Source organism: Drosophila bipectinata, chromosome 2R (genome assembly GCF_030179905.1).
Source record: "Drosophila bipectinata strain 14024-0381.07 chromosome 2R, DbipHiC1v2, whole genome shotgun sequence".
NCBI classification, from domain to species: domain Eukaryota; kingdom Metazoa; phylum Arthropoda; class Insecta; order Diptera; family Drosophilidae; genus Drosophila; species Drosophila bipectinata.
Genome location: NC_091737.1, coordinates 5,575,704 through 5,598,627, shown reverse-complemented (window position 1 = coordinate 5,598,627; position 22,924 = coordinate 5,575,704). Strand labels below are relative to the sequence as shown.

Sequence of the window (22,924 nt, the reverse complement as noted above, 5' to 3'; positions counted from 1 at the left end):
ACGCAATTTTGTTGACCAGGGCACTCGAGCTTTTTTCCCTAATATAGATTGGAGGGGGCTTGGTTTTTTTTGCGGTGTCTTGGGCTGGTTGGTTTTCCTCAACCTCCGCCAGTAGGGCAAATCTGTTAGTAGTGGATCTGTCTGGTTCTTTATCGATATTCAGGACACGGTTAATTTTTGTTTTGTTGCCTGTCGGATTACTCTGCGGGCTAAGCTTGCTCTTAATTTGGATGTAGCGATCCATTCCAGTCTGTGTGGCCGTTACCGCTATGCCAGTTTCCGAGTTTGTTGTTCTTGTACTCGCTGTTGTCGTTGACGTCGCGGTACTTTGAGTTGCAGAGGTTTTCGCTGTTGTAGCAGAAGTTATAGCGCTGCTAGTTGTTGGTGCGAAATTTGTTTCCGATATTGGAGGGGGGGTTTTACACTGCGAACTCCATGACGCGGGAGTCGGAGTGAGCAGAGCGGGTGAGCAAGACGTGCCCTTTGGGTTTCAACGGTCAGTAAAGCCGGGTTGCTTATAATCGCCGATTTTTCCACTTCGGTATCGCGGGTTGAAAAGTAAGAGTAGAAGCCGTTTCTTTGGTTCACTGAACTTCTACGCTCGTTCTTTTGATCGTTGCTCAATGAGCTCATTGCGTGGCTCTTAATTTTTTTTTAACAATGCACTAGTTTTGGTTTAGCACATCACAACTGTTATAAAAATCTTGTCTGTCGCTTTTAGTAAATTGTAGTTCAGCGTCTTTTCGCTTATATTGGGTTACCCCAGTTTTTTTTTGATTAGCTGTATTATGGTGCAGTTTTCCCGGAGCTCGGACAAAGCACGTCCGCTCAGTTCGGTAGTTCGTAAACCTTTTGGTCAGTGTTAGTAAGGAAATTATTTTTTTGAAGTTTTTTTTTTTTTTTTTTTTTTTTTGTTTTTTTGTTTTTTTCGCGGTCTTTCAGAATTTGGAAATGGCTTGTGCATCAATAAGAGCATCAGCTAGCATTCCTGTATTCATCATAAAGCTTAGAGGCCCAGACGACCGAGGGGCGCTCAAGAAACGATTTGTTAGAGTATATTAAGTTATTTGTTAATTATTAAGCTAAGAGGAGTTAGTAAGGAAATTTAAAATTCTATATTTTAAATTAGAGGGACAGGAAAGAGATGTAATAGAGTAGAGACCATTGTAGTTCGAACATAATACCCTAAAAGGGTCATGCAGTGCATATGTCGAACTACAACGGCTAAGGAACAGAGGACTAAAGTTTCGAGTCCTTCTATTAGGAATGTTAAAATTTAAGCGTGTTAGTAAATGCTGGCTATCTACATCCCCGTTGATAAGGTTTTGCAGAAAAACTACACCGAGCATTGTCCTACGATTTGTTAAGCTAGGTAAGTTAATAAGTAAAAGTCTGCTACTGTAGGATGGAAGCTGAAGATTTGCATCCCAGTATAGACCTCTAAGTGCAAATATTAAAAAGTTCTTTTGTACGGATTCTATGCGGTCCTTATGTACTCCATATTGGGGACTCCAGACACATGAACCGTACTCTAGTATCGGACGGACCAAAGAAATGAATAAAGTTTTGGTTATATAGGGGTCATTAAATTCTTTTGACCACCTTTTAATAAAACCAAGGACTCCTTTAGCCTTATTAACCATTAAGGAAATATGGTCGGCAAATTTAAGTTTTATGTCTAATAGGATGCCGAGATCATTAACCTGGGTTAATTTTTCTAAGGCAATCCCATTAATGGAATACGTAGCTTGCAGAGGGCAAGAACGATAAAAAGACATATGCTTGCATTTTGATCCATTAAGTATTAAATCATTAGCCAAACACCATTTTTGAAAGTTATCAAGGTCAGACTGAAGACTGCATTGGGCAGAGATGGATTTATACTGAAGACAAAGCTTTACATCATCTGCATACATAAGAACTAGAGAGTTCGTTAAAGCAGGGGGCAAGTCGTTTATAAAAAGCGTAAATAATAACGGGCCAAGATGACTTCCTTGAGGGACGCCGGATGTAGCACGGACCAGACGGGACTGTATGTTTTTAAATAAGACTCTTTGTGTCCTTCCATCTAGGTAGCTGGAGATCCACGTTAAGAGGTCTTTAGGAAAACCCAGCATATTCAGTTTACTCAACAAAAGTGAGTGATTAACTGAATCAAATGCTTTGCTGAAGTCTGTGTAAATTACATCGGTTTGATATCCCTTACAAAAGCCGTCTATGACAAAGGATGTCAACTCCAATAAGTTTGTGGTGGTGGAGCGACGCTTAATAAAGCCATGCTGACAAGGAGTGATGATCGAAGAGCAAAGGTGTTGCAAATGAGGGGTAATTAATTTTTCAAATAACTTTGGAATTGCCGACAACTTAGAGATGCCTCTGTAGTTGGCAGCCTCGGACTTTTTCCCCTTTTTATGTAGGGGAATTATAAATGATTCCTTCCACTTAAGGGGAAAAATCGAGGTTTCCAAAGATAAGTTGAAAAGTCTTAGAAGAGGTTTGCACAGAGCCCTGGCGCAGTATTTTAGCACACAGCCTGGTACTCCGTCGGGGCCTGGCGAATAAATGGGTTTTACCCTTAAAAGACCAGATAATAAGTTGCTCTCAGAAAAAGACGGACAGAAAATAAGGTTTGCTGCTTGAATGTTATATGCATAAGGCTGATCAGTCAATTTAGGAGGAGAATAAGTTGTTTGAAAAAATTCTGCGAATAGATCGGCAATGGCCTGATCCGAAGTCGCAGAGGAATTTTCAAACATAAGCAGAGGTGAAAAAGATACGTGTTTACGCTTAGTGTTTACAAAATTATAAAACTGCTTTGGATCCTGAGTAAATTGAATCCGGCAGCGGTCAATATAATTCCTATAACATTCAGCGTTATGCACGGTAAAATTCGACCGAGCTAGTAGGTATCTTGAGAAATCAACACTACTGCAGGTTTTTTTATATTTAAGTAAAAGCTTATTTTTTTTATTTTTTAGGTTAGTGAGGGACCTTGTATACCAAGGAGGATTTGTTGAAGCGGACGGATGTTTCCAAGGCACACATGAGTCAAAAAATGTATTTAAAGTAAAATAAAATTTTTCCAAAGTGACATTAAGATCAGTGCACGCCAGAATATCAGACCAGTCAAATGTATCGATAAGGCTATTAAGTTTTTGAAAATCAGCTTTACGGAAACAGCGAATCTTATTTACCACGCTCGGAGACATCTGATCGATACCAGGAGTGGTTTCGATTGAGACCTCCAGCGTGGGGTGATATGGATCCTCTGGGGCTGAAAGGGGAAAAGCTCTGGAGAGAGCGGTACCATCTGGATCAGATACAAAACATAAGTCTAAGAGCCGACCTAGCGAATTTCTGACATGATTGATCTGACCTAGGGACATGTCAAACATGCCCGCGGTGAAGTCATGGTAAGTTATAAGTGACAAAGATGGTGAGTTATCGACGTTGGACCACTTTAATTCTGGGATATTAAAGTCGCCCACCGCTACGAGTTGGTCACGATCCGTCATAAGATTAGAGACGTATCGAATAGCGGACAAATGCTGCCAATATGTGGGCGGTTCAGACATAGGCGGTATATATGAACATGTAATGTATAAAGCTTTCACGGACATAGTGATTTTAACGCAAATAAATTCTATGTCACCAAACTCTTGGGATTTCACCTCTTCAGAAGCAAAAGTAGAGTCTACCGAAATGAGGACTCCACCTCCTCTTCGCTGAGATCGATCCCGTCTAAAAGTGGTGTACTTACTTGGAAAAACTTCGGAGCTAAAGATCTCCGGATTTAACCAAGTTTCTGTAAATGCTATTATATGGGATGCAAAGAAAGAACTATCAGAATATAGCTTGGGGAGTTTGCTACGTAGCCCCCTAGTATTCTGATAGGTAAGAGTTAGTGAGGAAATTAGTTTTTTGGGTTAGAGGCCAAAGAAGAGGTGGAGGGTTGGTCAGTGGTTCCGATATTGGGAAGTCTCACTCCCACTGGTTTATTAACTTTTTTTTTAACGGAACTAGGCTGATGTTCTTGGACGAAAAGATTCTCTGGCCAAAAACTGGGAGAACAAATCGTCTTGAACATCAGCGCGGGCACACGAATCTTGAAAGAAGACGTGCGCCTTGTATAATTGTATTTAAATTTTTGTATGTCCTCCACCTTTATATCGGCTTTAGTTTTAGCTTTGATATAAGCCGAGATATCAATCTCTGAAGTATCAGGGGCAAGCCGAGAAACAAATATATGTTTCGATGGAGGAATCACCTGTAAGGGTTTTGGTGTCGCAGGTACAAGAACTGCAGCATCAGTCGGTGCCGGTGGTCCGGACTGTGGAATACCCTTTTGGGTGACCCTAATGGGGGTTTCGTTCCCTAGGACCTGTGGCATCACTTGAAGGGATGCCATGGCGGACATATCGGACAATTGCTCATTATCCCTGAGAAATTCTGACGAATTTTTCTCAGTTAAGGCCCTTGGGGTGGCCAGAGTTATGAGCGGCTGCATTAATGTCGGCTGAGCTGGCTGAGGCGGATCAGAAACAGCGGATTTCTTACGCTTAGGGGACTCATTTAGCAGCTGAAGGCCACTAAATTGAGTGTCAAGCGCACAGAGCTGGTCATTGATTTTACGAAAACCAGTGATCAGCTCTTTAAATCCATTTTTGGTCTGTCTCATGAACGACCTCATTTCGCCTTGCACAGCACGACAATTTTCGCAACAATAATGTATCCCAGACCTACGGGAAATGGCATCCGAAACTGATGCAGTGAAACCGGCACACTTGGCGTGCACGACGTTTTCACATAACCAGCAATGGATACTAGGCTGGGATGTGGAAATCGTCTTGTTGCAAGACTTAATGGCACAGACCAGTTTAAATTCCATTTTGTTTATTATTATTATTTTTTTTTTTTTAATTTAATAAGACAAAAATTAATATTTAAAAAGTTAAAAAACACAATACCTTGAACCACTGTGCCAAACAAGAAGCCGAAGCGGGAGCTTTGAAAGAGTGCACAAGAGAAATGCAGAAAATATAGATAAGCCGGGGAAGAAGCAGAGCTGAGCTATGCTTGGAATAGAATTTAGACAAATTATTAATTCGATTCCAAATATACCAAAGCACTCGCGAAGCGATACGGTTTAGGCTTTAAGATTGTTATGATTCACAAGATTAATTCACAAAGTATGTAAACACCGGTTTACCAATATTTATCAAAAACGCAGTGCGCACAAAAAAACACGACCGTTCGCTTGAAAGAAAGAGAGGGAAGAAGTTGAGGATGAAGAAGAGGTGGAACGTTAGTCAGTGGTTCTAGCATATGGAAGTTTCACCCCTTCTGTTTTTATTTGGCCGTAAGCCGAGAAGTCAATCTCTTTGGTATCAAGGGCAAGCCGAAAATAAATATATGCATGTTTCGATAGACATGGGTTTGGAAGGGTTTTGGTGTCGCAGCCCTTTTAGATTCTAACAGTAGATTCCAACTACTAACAGTCGATTTCTTACGCTTTGAGGACTCATCATAAACTGAGAGTAAACAAGGAGGAATCAACTCTTTAAATCCGAACTTATTCAGTCTTATGGACGATTTCATTTCGTACTGGACAGCAACACACTAGACCTACGGGAAATAGCATCCCCAACTGAGGCAGTGAACCCGGACGTCATTAAGCAGACCAGTTTAAATAAATTATAATAATAAAAATATTAAACAATTAATTTATTTGCCTGCGAATATATCACAGCACACGCGAAGTGATACGCTTTAGGTTGTAATTGAGTGAAGTTTATTTAAATTGAAATCTTAAGATGGTAAACAAGATTTTTTACAGCAAGATTTTTTATAATAAGAAAGAAAGCTAACTGAGGCATAGTTGATATACCCTTGCAGTTAAAAACGGATATATATTGCAAACATCGAATATTCTAAGAAAAACAATTTATTACAATACAAAATAGAAAAAAAGTCACAAGTTTCTATCTTCTAAAATACCAAAGTTGACATTTCTACCAAATACCATTTTCGATCTATAGTCGGCCAATCCTTATGACATTTAGTGGGTCGTATTTTTTTTGCCAGAAATAGCTATCATGTAAAAGCTGAAGTCTCTAACTCTAAAAACACCAAAGTTATACCATTTCCAATCGATCAGTTATATGACAGCTATAGGATATAGTCGGCCGATCCCGGTCGTTCCTACTTTGCGTGCAAAGGAAAGACCCTTGTACTCTAAGAGTACTGGGTATAATTAATAGCAGATAAATAAACTCGATTAGTTATGAAAAACAAGGATTAAATAAGTATTTAAAGAAACATTTAATGATAAAAATGGGTACAAATAAATTCGAAATTTAGTCAATACATTTTTTTTAAACCTTGAACAGAATGAATAAAATTAAGTAATGCATCAGTAAAAAAAAAATCAGCTTAAAAACTCTGAAGTTATTTGGACTATTGTAAAAAAGACAAGTAATAACACCAGTGTTTTACAAAAATTTTAATTTCACCTATTAAGTCCACTGGATGTAGTATTTTTTTAACGCAGCTCTATTAAAAATTTAACACTCCTTATGGTTTAATCAAACTTGTTACATAAAAGTGAAGTTTTATTATTGCTGTAAGACAGTATTCATTATAGAAATAGGATGCAGGTCTTCTGGATAAACTGTACTTATACAGACCTCTGGAAACTCTAAAATGAATTCTAGCATACTCTTGGGCCTTCATAACTATTGTTTCGGGCTCTAGTTCCGCATCCTAAATTCTTTTCGTCACATCAGTCGTGAAGATTACGCGTTAGCTGACACCCTGTATAACCACGGATTCGTCGAAAGATTTCTAATCGTACAATTTTAAGAATAAATTATTTTGAAGAATTCTTTTATTAATTTTTGAGGGTTCTTTGTTTATATGCTTGGGAGTATATTCAATCTTAATCGAAAATCAAAAAATTTATGTATATTTTAGAGAAAACCTCTGCAGCAAAGACAGCTGCTGCCATAACTGAACCTAACACCCAAACGAGCATGATACCAGCAAAGTTTGACATACCCAAAGTAACCGGACCAATATCATCCAGACTGCGGGTCATTGCGCTTTCAATCTTTTGTTGTATCTGCATATTTAGGTTTGTCGCTACCACTCGATACTCCCAATACTTATCTAATCCAGAGGAGTGCCAATTGTATATGTGTGTGTTGAAGGCATCAAGGAGAGGCCATAGCCTGGGAACAAATGCAACTGTATATTGGTAATATAGATCGTCCTGCATGATTAATAATTGATCAATAGCCTTTGGCACCAAATAACTTCCAATCGCGAAGTGACCTGCAAAATAATTTATGTATGCATAGATTAATTCGTAAGATATATTTTCCGAACCAAACGGTAAACGCTCTACTGTAAATCCTATGCGAACCGGCTTTTCTTGGGCGAAGTTTAACAGCTGGTTATCGTTGTAAATGTGAAAATTTTTTAACAGGTCCTGTACCAATTCCTTTAGAGATAAACTTTTATAAATAGTTATTTTTTCACATAAAATAAACCTACCTCATTTGATCCACGAATTGATGATACCCATGCTTCCGAGTTTGCCGCCCAAGGTAATTTATGCGTGCGCAAACGCTGTACGGTGTCGGCAGCTTCATCCATACTGGGTATCGTTAATATACTGGCAAGACCGCCACCATATATACTCGTAATAATTAAATCATTAAGAAAACATGCAAAGAGTAGCACTCGAACCGTAAATGAAATGGCATTGCTGTTTCCTGATTGCGATATAAACAGCTTGAAAGTCGTAGATGATCCGAATTTGAAACAATTCCACCAATTTTTACCATAACTGCTTGTCTGGTATATTTTTTGCTCGCTTTTATATGCTAAAACCAATGCAACGGTTTCAATAGTGAGGCATACGAGAACTGCAGCCCATAGAGTTCCTTGAAATGGCTCCAGTGGAAGATACCAACTTGCAAGACGTAAAGGTACAGGAACAAGGCATGTTATTCCGGATCGGGCAAGGTACATAGAAAGATCCAAAAGTGTGTAATCTTCATACCATGAATACATTGCGCCAATACAAATATCGGCTTTATGTTTGATCACCATGCCTAAAGATCCGCTTCCAGACATATTTGGATATACTGTTCCCCAGTCATCTGCATCAGCTGTGAATATGCGTCAGGTTAAATGTAATGTTGTACTATTTGTTATTAATAACTCGCTTTTATTAATACCATAATATAGATACAAAAAAAAATAAATTTAAATAAATATTGACTATCAAAAGGCTGAAACTTTTTCCTTTATTATTATTCGAAACCTTGACTAGTATTATTCGAAAATAGTGTGATTCAGAAGTTATCAGGAAGAGCAAGAAAAACACTGGTGATTTGGTTTTTTAAATTTTAAATTTTAAACCACTGACAAATATTTGCCGTGCCCCAGTATTCCGAGTAATTGGACATAGAAAGAAGAGAGGATTGCTATACTCATCTCTTCCACCCACAATTGAACTAACCTTTAAAGTTTAAATTTTAGCTGTATGTATTGTCAGCGACAGATTTTTGTTCCTTACTTTTGCGGGTGGGCAAAAAAAAAACAACTGCAGTCACCCTACAGTCCACCTACAGTCAATAAGTCAATCAAAAAGTCAATAGCTCCTCTAAAAATTATCCGATTTGGCTGCTTTTTAATTTGTAGGTGCAGATTAACCATTGAAAAGTTTGGCATCAAAACATTTTTCAAAAACATTAACGAACTGGCGCCTACATCAGATTTTTGTTTTGGGGAGTCGAAAATTTTAACTGAAACTTGATCTTCACGGATACCATACAAGTTCAAAATTGTATTTCTTTTGTATTAGAAATTATATATAGTATATGGGTATATCTCCTTTAAAAATCGTCCTTTTCGAATGAAATTTTATAGAAATAGTTTGGCATTTTATGTTTTTTTTACTAAATGTATATTTTTTTTATAACCTAAAGAATTTCATACGCAGCGCACGCTGCAATTCGCTTAGTTCAGCAGCTCTCACCAATACATTGTCACTTGTGCTTTGCGCGCTTCTTGCTTATTACTGCATTAAAATCATATCAATGTATTAAGTGCCGATCATTGTTTGGTCACGGAATTTGTCGCATTTATTTAATATAATAAAAATGAATACTTACAAGTGTTAATTTGAACCGTACAGTTAAATTTTTCACAAAAACTTAGAACAACGCGAGTTTCTGTACCATCAATGTAAACTTTATGCAAGTCTGACTTGGCCGGAACTCCTATATCATGGGCATTAGAATGTTTGTTCTGTAGATTAAAAGTTAATATAAATTATAATCAATAAAATTTAGAATTGCGATAATTATTTCAGCAATTGTGCCAGTGTTAGTGAAAACGATTAATTTGCGATAATGATTTCAGCAATTGCGCCAGTGCAGTGAGAACGACTAAATTCTTCATAATACTCTGTTTTTAATTTTGAAATTTTACATATGTCAAACAAGGACGGCTATAATTGAGTCTCCCGACTATGTGATACCCCCAACTTATCTCTACCGATCACACTTGTATGTTGCCGACAAAAATGGGTTTCTGAGAATCCATACCGTTAAAGTTTCTACTAAACTTTAAAGGTTAGTTAAATTGTGGGTGGAAGAGATTAGTACCGGGTATTATATAGTGGGGAAACTCGACTATAGCCATCTTTTCTTGTTAAGAAATGTACCATGAGTTTTTTAAACTTGATGAAAGAAAAAACTTACATGTTTTATAATTGTATAAGGTGGGTAGTCAAAACCGGCAACAATCATTTCACGACCTTCCAAATTGGATAGTTTGTTTGGGAAAAGCGACTTTTCATTTTGAAAACGTTGAAGAGCGGGGAAAAAACGATTCAATTTGTAAAGCGTTCCTGGGTTTTGCGCTTTTGGCCCTGTATATTTATTGGTCCTTATCTCGAAAACCTCAGTGCTAGGATGTGTAATAAATAGGATGTTTGGTTGATCTGAACATGTTAAAATTTAGTATTATATACTACGTTTAACAATATTTGTCTCAAAATTAACCTTGAAAAAATGAATTTTTATACCACTCCTTCTGAAAATCATTGATATGTAGGACAAAAATAAATTTGATGTGTAATGATCTCCATATCGAGTAAACCGAAGCCTTTTGAAATGAGTTCACGAATTGTATTGTTTCGTTGCCAAAAACAATAAAAGCCTAAATAGAAACAACAAAATTTGAAAATACCTGGTACAATACTGTCTCGCAAAAATTTACCTCGCAGTGAGTCTTTTCAATTGCTAACGTAATTATGAGGCATAAGTCATCGCAAGTCAAATTATTTTTTATAAGCCATCTGTTCTTCTCTGCTAACCCAGCGTTATCTCGTTTTAAACTAGTCTTTAATAAATTTATATTGACGCTCACGAAACTAGTATAATCTTCTGTATATTGCGGCCGAAAATCAAAATGTTCATTCCAAAAGATGCACAAGGTACTGTTGTTAAGGTACGTGTTTACTAAAAAACAAAAAAAAATCAATCCATTTTGGTTAAAACCATATAAATTTATTACTTATCGTATTTAGGACAACCGACAAACTTAAATTCATTTTGGACTTTTCGGTATAGTCTTTACGATGTTCATTTAAAAACGGTCATATCCAATGGCCCTACGAACAAGTTTTTGACAAACAACTACTCTAAATTCTTATTGGTAAACCAAATAAGCACTTAGGAATTCGACATGCAAGCAATAATTACATCTAATACTGAATTAAAAGCAATTTAACCTAATAGGTGGCTATTAAATTACATTTCTGAAGATAATTTAACTGATTCCATTTATATTTTTCGAGACGGTATCAAAAGCTTTGTTACCTTACAGTTAATTTTTTTTGATAAATAAATCACAAATATTTACTGATTTTTTTATGCAATAATAATTGTTGAACCATTTTTGTGTTCAACTTTGTTTAATAAATAATCAAATATTATTTTTCATAAATAAATTATTTTTTCTAAATAAACCAGTTTAGGATTAAAAAAAAAAAAACAATAACAATGTAGAAATTTTCTACTAGAAAATTACTAGATATCTTATTGATATTTTTAAGTTACAGAGTTTTGGTTTTTGGTTAGCTGCAATTAATGATAAGAATTTTGAAGAGGTGCCAAAGCTTACGACAGCTTTAAAAAATGCATCTGTATTGTACCAAAGAAAACAGTAATCACTATTTTTTTACCTATTCCTAGAAAATCACTATTAAAAAAAATATGAAATTTTATATTATTCTTTTATAACTTCAAATCAAAGAGATTAGTTCGCGTAGACACAGACTGATTAAAATTTTTTTTTTCTTATTTTAGACCATCACATTACAAATAAATTTTCAAAAAAAAATTTGAATGCCTAGCAAATTTCTTTACAAAACATTTTCTAAGCAAATTTTAAAAATTATATTTTTTCTGGAAAGTTATCCCAAACAATTTGACCATAATATTAAAAGTAATTGCAACAGAAATGATTTTCGACTTTCTGCCACAAATGTAATTAGTGATAACAAACATTTGGTACGCGATAGTTTCTCTTGTCTCCTTTTGTTACCTGGTTCATTTAATGAAAATTTGAGTTTTCTCAGCCCATTGTTTTTTTGAGTTTCACTTTCTTTTGAACTTTCGACCTACTACTGTAAACTTTGGTAAAAAACTTTGGAAATGTATACGATTAAAAAATATGTATTTAAACAACATTAATCTTTAATGGCCGCTCGCAAGCTTTAACTTATTTATTATATACATAAATGCGTATGTAGAAACATTTGTCAATCTTAGAATGAATTTATTTTTATGTAGTGTCCATTTTTTGGACAACAAGAAGAGACAATAAAACAGAACCAATTAGGCACAGAATAAGAGCAACACAGATAACATCTAAAAGGAGAAAGCGGAAACCAAAGAGATTACGGTCAAAAAACGGTTAACTGAGGCATCGAACTCGCTTAAAACACACACATACATCAATAAAGCAAACCTGTTGAATAAAAGTAGTGGAACTGTTAAGACTGATCTTTCTTCTTCCAGACATCTCTTCAAATCGGAAACGAAAACGAGTATTTATTTAATTTTTATGAGTTAATAGTTAAGAAAACCTGTTAAGACGTTCTAAAAACGTTTTTGGAATCCGGTGAAACATCTTCGCTACAAGCCGGTACCATAAGCTACCAACTCTGCATTTGGCAACCTGCAACATGTTGCAGCAACACAAGCACAACCTCTCGCTCCTCTACCGAACTTACTTCCAACTCCCTAGTTGATATGGGGTGTGTGGTGGAGGAATTGAACCTGCCTACCGGTGGCAAGTAGCTAAAAAAATTTAAAAAAACTGGTTTTAACTACTTCTCACCTCCTTCTCTTTCTGGGTCTTTCTTCTTTTTTCTCTCTCTGCCTATGCATTAAGATGCGCAACGTCTCAGTATGTTTGAAACTAACGAAGCCAGCAGAAGCACTTTTAAATTAGAAAGCTACTAGACTTTTTCAGTCTGTTTTATCTTTAAAATCGAGGAAAAACCATAAATCTAAACGGTCAATGTTAAATGCATAACAGTAAAAGAATGAAACAAAATATTTTTATTAAAAAAAACAAAGTCCAAGTGAAAACGTGTTAAACAAAAACTCTTTTATTAAGTGTATCTATTTAGAGGAGGTAGAACCTCAAAACTTTTACCTCTATCACGTGTTAAAAATAAAAAAATATGGGGACCAAAACTAAAACCAAAAACTAAATCTTGTAACTAACTAAACTTTTACCTCTATCACGTGTTAAAAATAAAAAAATATGGGGACCAAAACTAAAACCAAAAACTAAATCTTAAATTCGTCGATCATGCCTCATAGCAAACTAACAGCCAATTTAGTTAATTCACAAGAACCTTTAATAAGTGGGATATCCAGAAATAAACACATAAATGATTCTCAACTTTCCATCAATAATGTTTCTAATATACCCCAAATGGAACTTTTAAAGGTTAATTACGTCCACCAGTGTAAAGAAGCTATTATGCATAAGTCAAGAAACTGCCTATTGGCGCCCCGTCGTCTTGATGAATATCGCCGACCACCATATGAATTAAAAAGCTTGAAGGAAATCAACCTAACAAGACGCCCGGTGGTATCCAGGTTGTTAAAAGAAAAATACGAGAATCCACCAACTGTTCAATCTTGGGAGTTACTTTTGCAGACGGTTAAAAAAAACAGCTCAATACAAAAAATTTCGCCTCATGAACATACTTTTACTAGCAACTGTTCCTGTAATGTGGCTGACTATGGTGCAGATTCTAGCGAAGCCAGATCATCATTTACTGACTTTAAGAAATCACGAAATGGAGAACGCCAACAAAGTATTTTTTGTACAAATACAGGCATTAAATCTCGTGCAGACCGAATTGCGCGCATTGAGAGCTTTTCATGTTTAAAGACCCAGTTACAGTCACGAATTCCAATACCTATATCTCATTGTAAATCTCATCAAGTAATACATAACAGGGAGCACACACCAAAATGGATGTTTCAAAATTCAAAAAGTGTCGGTGACGCCCAATACAATAGTTCATATGCCCCTCATTGGCAGTTGCCACGCTATCAACAGAAACCTAAACTGGATCGTATTCGTATTAGAAAAAAAAGGAAGTCTCTACTGATTATAAATAGTTTGGTAGACGAAGAAGAGTGGCCAAACAAACAATATCAGAATCTAAAGTATGGTTCTCATACTAGGTGTAAAAACCTGTCAGATTTTGTATACGAATGTGAGACTGATAAGAATGCAGATTTAAAAGATAGTTCAGCTTCTCGATTTTTTTCTCCTAAGAACTGCACAATAAATGAACAAAAAAATACGAAGCAAGATAATTTAATAAATATTCATTTTATGAGAGATAAAGATAAATTCGAAAGTTTAAATATTTCTTCTCAAATGAAGTCACATGCAGATCCCAACGACTTGCAAAACTTTTATAAAGAGGATTTAAGAAAAGTAACAACGAATGAATTAATTAAAGCTGTTACTCAAAAAACAAAAGAATGTAACATCGATATAGAGAAAAAACTAAATGATATAAAAGTGAGAGAAGAGGAAACGTATTCTTCCAGCAGTTGGATTAATGAGTCTTTATTAGATGACAATGACCAGCTTCTTAAGAATATTGATACATTCACATCAATTTCAAAACACACTTATGAAGATTCCAATGATTTAAATTGCGTTAACTATTCCAAACCAACTTCCCCTGACCAATTATCAGAGGCTTCTCTGTGTACATCATCTTCTAATATATCTAATTACGACAATATTTCAATTTGCGGCTCTGAAAGCAGTTGCTGGCAATGTACAAAAAAATATTATGCTCAATTCGGCGATTTAAGTTCAAAAAATCCTATCAACGAAAATTGCAATGCCGTCGAAGGCGTTTTTTGGAATAACTCCTATAATGAATTTCCTACAGAAATTTCTTCAACCACTTGTTGCAGTATGTCAAGCTGTGACGATGATAATTATTCATGCTGCAATATAACCATGGGGGACACCATAAAATCCATACCTATACAGCAATCCAAAGCTGCAAAATCAGGAGAGATACACCAAAATGAAACAAGGAAGTACATTAATTCGAAAAAGTCAAAGGTAGGAACTGCATACTCAATTCTCAATTTACACATTTATACTAACCATCTGCTTGACACTACACAAAACGAATGAGGGAATTTAGATGGGAAATAGTTTTGTTTAGAATAAGTAAGTGCACAAACGTCTGTCTCAATCGCACAAGATTGAACAACGAAACTAGAAGTTAATGAATTTAGAAGAAAATGAATAAAGGCATTTAAAACAAGAGCTAAATTCCAAAAAAAAATCGATCATGTTGGAATATTTTGGGAATAGGGGATCAAAAAAAATTTAAATATGTTTAAAAACTGTTCTGCTCAAACAAAACATATCTTTCTTCCGAAAAATCTCTTTATGTCCTTGTAAGGGGTATTATAATTTTGGTTAAAAGTGTGAAACACAATGAAGGAGACATTTCCGACACTTTAAAGTATACATGATATATACTTGAGTATATATAAGTATACTTGATAAGGATCACCTCTTGAGTTGACATAAGCATGTCCGTCTGTTTGTGTGTTTCTACGCGAACTTGTCTCTCAGTTTTAAAGCAATCGACTTGAAACTATAAATTAAATTAGGACAAATAGGTCCTAAAAAACAGGGTTTTTTTAAATAAATTAAGTTTTTAAAGGTGTTAAAATATTTCAAACATTGTTCCACCAGATTTAACCAGATAATCAATTCCTACTGTCACTTTACAAGTTTATATATGTACCCTTGCAGAGGGTATTATAATTTTGTCCAAAAGTGTGCAACGCAGTGAAGGAGACATCTCCGACCCTATAAAGTATATATATTCTTGATCAGGATCACCTCCTGAGTTGATATGAGCATGTCCGTCTGTCCGTCTGTCTGTCTGTTTATACGCGAACTAGTCTCTCAGTTTTAAAGCTATCGACTTGAAACTTTGCACCCTGTTTTCCTTTGCACGCAGTATATAAGTCGGAACGACCGGGATCGGTCGACTATATCCTATAGTTGACATATAACTGATTGATCGGAAATGGTATAACTTTGGTGTTTTTAGAGTTAGAGAGTTTAGAGTCAAATTTGACATGAGAGCTATTTTTGGCAAAATATTACGACATGATCAATTTCATAAGGATCGGCCGACTATATCCTATAGCTGCTATAGAACGATCGGAAATGACCCAACTTTCGTGTTTTTGACGATAAATAGCTAGAACTTAGTACAGATTATATTTTTGGTCAGTTTCAGTTATAGCTGCCATATTATGCCTTATAGCTGCCATAACTGAACGATCGGAAATGGTATTTGGTAGAAATACCAACTTTGGTATTTTTGAAGATAGACGCTTCGAACTTTTTTTAAATATTTTATTGTAATTAATTGGTTATATTATGATATTATCATAGGGATCGGCAAACAATATCCGGTGATTGCGATATATATCCGGTTTTAACTGCAAGGGTATATCAACTTCGGCTCCGCCCGAAGTTAGCTTTCCTTTCTTGTTTCTAGGTAAATTTTTCTTTAATCTGTACAAACCTCTTCATAGACTTTTTAACATATCTTTGGAAACCTAGATTTTTCCTATTAAGTGAAGGGAATCTTTCATAATTCTCCTACATAAAAAAGGGAAAAAGTCTGATGCTGCCAACTACAGAGGCATCTCTAAGTTGTCAATTTCAAAGTTATTTGAAAAATTTATTACTCCTTATTTGCAACGCGAACCTTTGCTCTTCGATTATCTCTCCCTGTCAGCATGGCTTTGTTAGGCGTCGCTCCACCACCACAAATTTACTGGAGTTGACATCCTTTGCCATAGATGGCTTGTGTAAGGGATATCAAACCGATGTAATTTACACCGACTTTAACAAAGCTTTTGATGCGGTCTCACTCTTGTTGAGTAAACTGAATATGCTGGGATTTCCTACAGACGTGGATCTCCAGCTACTTAGATGGAAAAACACAAAGAGTCTGAAGGAAGTCATCTTTGCCCTTTAACATTTTCTCTTTTCATGAATGACCTGCTTTAACAAACTCTGTAGTTCTGATGTATGCTGATGATGTTCATTTTTTTCTTCAGTACAAATCCATATATGCCCAATACAATCTTCAAGACGATCTCGCACATTTTCAAAAATGGTGTTTAGCAAATGATTATAGCTCCAAAAGCAAGCCAGGTGTACCGGTATGAAATGAGCATTTTTTTTTTGAACAAAAACACAAAATATTAATCGGAAAGTAAAAAACATTTTATTCAAAGTATTGGCCATTGTTTTCTATACATTTTGACCACCTTTCTGGCATTTTGTGGATACCACGCCAATAAAATTGTTCATCTTTTAAAGCAAACCAACCAGACACCACATTTTCGACCTCCTCGTCCTGCTCAGGACTGCTGCTCAGCCAATGCGTGTCCCATCGTTGAAAAAAAATGGTAGTTGGAAGGAGCCAAGTCTGGTGAAAACGGCGGGTGGGGTACCAGCTTCCAGCCAAGTGTTTTGATTGAATCCTGAACCAGTTTTGCTTTGTGGGCAGGTGGATTGTCATGGAGCGAAACTAACTTGCCGTGTCTTCTGGCCAATTCTGGTCATTTCTTGATCAATGCGTGGTTCAAATTGATCACTTGTTGTCAGTAGCGATCTTTATTAACGGTTTCATCAGCATTAAGGAGCTCGTAGTACACCACACCTTTCTGGTCCCAGCAAACACACAACATTGTCTTCTTGCCGAATCGATCTGGTTTTGCAGTCGATGTTGATGGCTGCCCGGATTAACCCATGATTTTTTCCGTTTAGGTTTCTTAAAATAAATCCAATTTTCATCGACAGTAACAATCCGATGCAAAATCGATTTTCTTTAGTGTCTTTGAGATAAAAACTTAATGCTTTCCGCAAATCATCACTTTCTGGTACAAAACTCGACATTTTTAACATGATGAAAAAATATAATGTTGTCTGTTCAATGACTTGACTTGTATACTAAATATGTTTCAGAGATGTCATAGCAAACAAACAAAAAAAAAGTAAAGGCTCGTTCACAACAAACGTTTCCAATCGAGACCTCTGTATCTTGACGATCACATCATACCGGTACACCTGGTATGTCTTTTTATCGTTCTTGCCCTCTCGAGGCTACGTATTCTCTCTAAGGGATTGCCTTAGAGAATCTCGGCTTCCTATTAGACTCTAAACTTAAATTTGCTAACCATATTTCCACAATGGCTAAAAAGGCTAAAGGACTCCTTGATTTCATTAAAAGGTGATCAGAAGAATTTAACGACCCCTAAATTACTAAAAGCTAATTTATTTCTTCGGTCCGTCCGATACTGGAGTACGGTTCATGTGTCTGGAGTCCCTAATATGGAGTACACAAGGATCACATAGAATCCGTAAAAAAAATTTCTTTACATTTTCACTTAGAGGTCTCAACTGGGATGCAAATCTTCATCTTTCATCTTATAGTAGTAGACTCCTATCAATAAACTTACCAAGCTTAACTAATCGTAGGACAATGCTGGGTGTAGCTTTTCTACATAACCCTATCAATGTGCATTTACTAACACGCTTGAATTTTAACATTCCCAACAGAAGGATTAGAAATTTTAGTCCTCTATACTTTAGCCATTGTAGTTCGACATATGCACAGTACGACTCTTTTAGGGTCTTATGTTCGAACTACAATAGTCTCTAGTCTATTTCCTGTCCTTCAAATTTAAAATCTAGTATTTTAAATTTCCTTACTAACTCCCCTTAGTTTAATATCAAGCAAATAGCTTAATAAATACTAATAAATCGTTTCTCGAGCGCCCCTTGGTCGTCGGTGCCTCTAAGCTTTATGATGATTACAGGAATGAATACAGGAATAATTTCTCTTTTTTTTTTTTTTGTTGTTTTTTGCGATCAAACAAAAGCTTTTCTTTTCGTTATTTCCCCTCACTGGAACATCTAAAACCGAAAATTCCAACGGGATTAGAAAGAGTAAAATAAACAAAATGACGGACTTTTGTAATTTTTTTTAAACTGCCTTTTTTTTCAGCCACAAATCAAGTTGAAAAGTAAAGAAGATCTTCAACGATTTGATTTATCCTAGTTCACACAAGAGCTATATATGTGTAGAATAACGTATTAAAATTTGGAACCGATGGGATTAATTTGAGTTTTTGAGTAACCTGCGCCAATCGTAAAAACACTGTTTCGAGAAAAACGCGTTTAAAGTTTTTGACACGCCTCTCGCCGTCGCCTGACGCTTCACCATAAATCGGCTATAAATTAAAAAAATCGGAATAAAATTTTAAAAAAAAAATCGATTTTTTGAAACCGAGAATGGGGGGGAGTCCCCTTTAAGCACCCCAATCAATTGGGTCGGCACCCCAATAAATTGATATGATTTTGACGTATTAGTATTAGTAACATGAAGTTTCACACGTTTATACTGTATGTGTGTGGCATAGCTCGGGCAGAGAAATTTCCTATGCCCTCGGGATAGGGCCGTGCCGACCGCTGCCATAAAGCGTTGGGGCCTTTAAAAAATAATATTGACATATTTTTTTTTTATTTCAGGTTAATGAAAACTCAAAAACTACACCTAGATCTACCGAGGGTGAAGACATTGTTGCAATTTTACCTAACTTAAACCATGCAGAAATGCAAATAAAAAATAAACAGGTAAAATAAATACCAAACAAAGAAATTTTTAACTTAAACGCAGCGGATGATGAGTTTTTTAAACTGAAATTAAATTTTAAAGGTCACCATTATGTCAATGTCACCACAATTAATGTCAATACATTATATGTGTTTATTTTATTTTGTATTTCTATTAAAATTTCTGTCCGTATTGCTTGGATATTAGATTAATTTCATTTGACTCATTTGATTCCTATGACTTGACCTGCGCAAGTTATTTCAAAATTTTTCAACGCCCCTCCCTCTATTAAATATTGAACATTTCAGTAGCGCTAGTAAAGAAAGGTATTTTGACTTTTCGATGTTTTATTCTGCATTTCCACTGGATTTCTTCAGCTGTTATTTCTAAAGCACAAAAACATGCACATGGGTCTGGTTGTGAACTATTGCTTATTTATTCGGTTTTGTCTCATATTGTCATCTTTATATTTTCTATATTCATTAGACCTAAGATCCAAACAATGTGTACACACTAGGAATAAGCACCACCTGTGACAGCATTACCAATTTTCTTAAGTACTAATTTGTCATCGAAACAATCAAGAACAATAAGAAAAATAAAATATACAGACAACTGCAAAAAGGCTCTACGCATTTAGGATCAGGGTCGATGAGATGAGTGCCGCGTATCAATTGAGAACATCGTCTATAGGAATCTTCTCTTGTTTATTAACTATGTAAATATGTAACTAATTCTGTTGATTTTGTCTGGAAACTTCAATGTCCCTACTAGTTTAAATTTAGTAAATCCAAACCCGTTTACTTTTACCCAAATTTATCCGAAACTTTTGGAAACATTTTTAGAACAAAAATGATATAATTAAATCAATACCTTTTGATTGGTATATCACTCATTCAAACCAAAAGCAAATAGAAAATTTTCAATTCTTTCACTTTGAAGTGATAGGAGCGTCGAGATCTCAACGACTATAAGAGATAAAGCTAAAGAATTAGCTCAATGCTACTGCATTGGTTTTATACCCTTGCAGAGGGTATTATCTGGGACATCTGGGACACTATATAGTATATGCTTTATATTCTTGATCAGGATCACCTCTTGATTTGATATGAGCATGTCCATCTGTCTGTTTCTACGCGAACTAGTCTCTTAGTTTTAAAGCTATCGACTTGAAACTTTGCACACACCCTTCTTTCCTTTGCATGCAGTATAGCCCATATCCTATAGCTGCCTATAACTGATTGATCGGAAATGGTAAACTTTTGGTGTTTTTAGAGTTAGAGAGTTCAAATTTTACACGAAATTTGTTTGGCAAAATAATACGACTTGAAAAATTTCATAAAGATCGGCCGACAATATCCTATAGCTGCCATATAACTGATTAATCGGAAACGCTATAAATTTGGTTTTTTTAACACCGGCAAAGTTCGGAAAAGATCGGAAAAGTTGCAGAGTTCAGATTTCGTAGGAATGCTTTTTTGGCAAAATAATACGACAAAAATAACGATCGGCCGAATAAATCTTATAGTTAAACGATCGAAAATGGTATTTGGTAAAAATACCAACTTCGGTGTTCTTAAAGATACATGGTGACATGGGGACCCGTCCTGTTGAAATTTAGACCCTTTTGTCGCATTTCCGGGCACAAAATGCGCACCAGCATCCACCAATATCGCTTGCTGTCGACTGTTTCGCTTTGTCGCTCTCTCGTACTGTAATGGTTTCTCATGACGTGAAATTTTCAGTGCCTCTGATGCGATGCGTTCATTTTATTGACATCAAAAACAGCGTGAAATCAAAATCAAAATTGTATCCCAAAAATTTCAGGTGTTGGCTTTTACATGTCGTCGAGCGTTAAGCTATCTATACGAGGGGTGTTCAAAGAGTAAGGTGCCTTTGTATTTTCAAGAAAAACTATTAATTAATTTATCAATATTTATGTTGTCCCCTTCAAAGTAATCCCTCCAGTTACAATACACTTATGCCAACTGTTTTTCCAATCCTCAAAGCACTTCCCATAAGCACTTTTCGGTATAGCATTGAGCTCTTCTAGCGATGCAGGGTTTATCTCTTCAATCGCTGCTAATCTCCGTCCTGTCAAAGGTCTCTTTAGTTTTGGGAACAAGAAAAACTCACATGGGGCCAAATTCGGTGAATATGGTGGCAGGGGCATTGTCGTGTTGTCCAAAAAATTTTTCACAGGCAAAGATGAGTGAGCAGGGGCATTATAGCGATGCAAAAGCCAAGAATTCTTTTGCCACAATTCTGGACGTTTCTTTCGTATTGCTTCTAGCAAACGGCGCATAACTTTCAGATAATACTGTTTATTGACCGTACGACCATATGGTAAGAACTCCTGATGCACCACACCATGGTATTCGAAAAAAAACAGTGATCAAAACTTTGACATTGGATCGAATTTGGCGTGCTTTTTTCGGGCCCTCATCTGGCGTCTTCCATTGGGACGATTGGGCTTTGGTTTCGATATCATACCATATACCAGTGGTCGGCACGGCCCTATCCCGAGCGCTTAGGAAATATCTCTGCCCGAGCTCTGCCACACCCACACAGTATAAATGTGTGAAACGTCATGCTCACAGCCTACTTTCTGCTATTCGTTACTAACACTAATGCGGTAAAATCATATAAATGTATTGGGGTGCCGACCACTGCCATATACCCATGATTCATCACCAGCTATGACCCTTCTGAGTAAATCTCATGCGACGGTTCTTTTGGTCAAAATTCAGCAATTTCGGAACAAACTTCGCTGACACACGACTATTGTCCAAAACTTTTGAAAAAATTTCATGGCAAGAGCCAAGCGATATACCGACATCTTCAGCAATCTCTCTGATAGTGATTCGAAGATTTTTCAAAACAATTTTCTTCACGGCTCGAACGCTTTCATTAGTTGTTGACGTGCTTGGGCGTCCAGAGCAAGGCTCCTCATTGGCATCTTCCCGGCCATCTTGGAAGCGTTTGTACGCCTATTTATACACGAAAAAATGTTCCAATGTTCTTGCCAAGAAAATCATTGGGCTTATTGGGAAGGATAACTTCCACAGAATATCCTTCGTAAAGGGCAACATTGAGGAATCAAAAGTTCAAATGAAGTCTAAAGATAACTACAAAGTATCATCGAAATATCTTACCGAGAATAAAAATAAGGTTTACACGTATCAGATAAAAAGCAGCAGGCCTGCAAAATCGTACTTAAGGGAATAAAGTCCGACCTAACGCCTGCAGTGATAACAAAGACGCTACAAGAGACGGGTTATAGCGCTAAGACAGTCTTCAATATCTTTAATAGAGATAAAAGCCGCAGCCACTCTTTAAAGTTGAGCTCGAATCAGAAAATAAGCCCCTAAAGAAATACGAAGTGCACCCTATATACAGTCTTTAGCCAAGAATATGGCCATACAAGGTCGTACTGTATACTGCACCCGATATGTATGGTTTGTAAAGAGCTCCATGACTCGGCACACTGCCCAGCGGGCAAAGCTGACTGAAACTCGAAAAAGCGCGGCAACTAAGTTGGCAATTACAGTGTTAACTATAGATATAGATTAACTTTCCCAGTTTATAAGGAGCTGAAAAGTCTCATCCACCAGAGAGGATGTCCGC

The 22,924-nt window shown here is 36.2% G+C and overlaps 2 protein-coding genes across 19 annotated transcripts in view; one reads left to right on the top strand and one right to left on the bottom strand.

Annotated features, from left to right (window-relative positions):
• LOC108130236 (guanine nucleotide exchange factor DBS) overlaps positions 1–22,924 on the top strand; it is a 100,675-nt gene that overhangs the window by 56,736 nt on the left and 21,015 nt on the right. For 10 of the 15 annotated variants that reach the window (XR_011442512.1, XM_070279022.1, XM_070279015.1 and 7 more), the window contains exons 11-12: positions 13,042–14,697; positions 19,213–19,317. The exons of 1 other annotated variant lie outside the window; for it this stretch is intronic. Coding sequence is in view for 13 of the 14 variants with exons in the window: in XM_070279022.1 (XP_070135123.1) it covers positions 13,042–14,697; positions 19,213–19,317 (1,761 nt within the window). In the remaining variant the exon portion in view is untranslated. Of the gene's footprint in view, positions 1–13,041; positions 14,698–19,212; positions 19,318–22,924 lie in introns of those variants that run through there. 4 more of the 15 variants (XM_070279024.1, XM_043210610.2, XM_043210605.2 and 1 more) reach the window with 3 other exon arrangements.
• Ir41a (Ionotropic receptor 41a) lies at positions 6,488–9,919 on the bottom strand. Of its 4 annotated transcripts, none has more exons than XM_070279028.1 (5): positions 9,774–9,919; positions 9,183–9,318; positions 7,845–8,174; positions 7,555–7,775; positions 6,488–7,501 (listed from the first exon to the last, which is right to left on the bottom strand). In XM_070279028.1, exons 1-5 carry the CDS (start codon positions 9,819–9,821, stop codon positions 6,938–6,940), a joined length of 1,299 nt encoding a protein of 432 aa, XP_070135129.1. In that variant the 5' UTR covers positions 9,822–9,919; the 3' UTR covers positions 6,488–6,937. The 4 variants fall into 4 exon arrangements, with proteins under 4 accessions (XP_070135129.1, XP_070135128.1, XP_070135130.1 ...); XM_070279030.1 differs by having other exon boundaries at positions 7,158–7,332; positions 7,392–7,501; positions 7,555–8,174; XM_070279027.1 differs by having other exon boundaries at positions 7,555–8,174.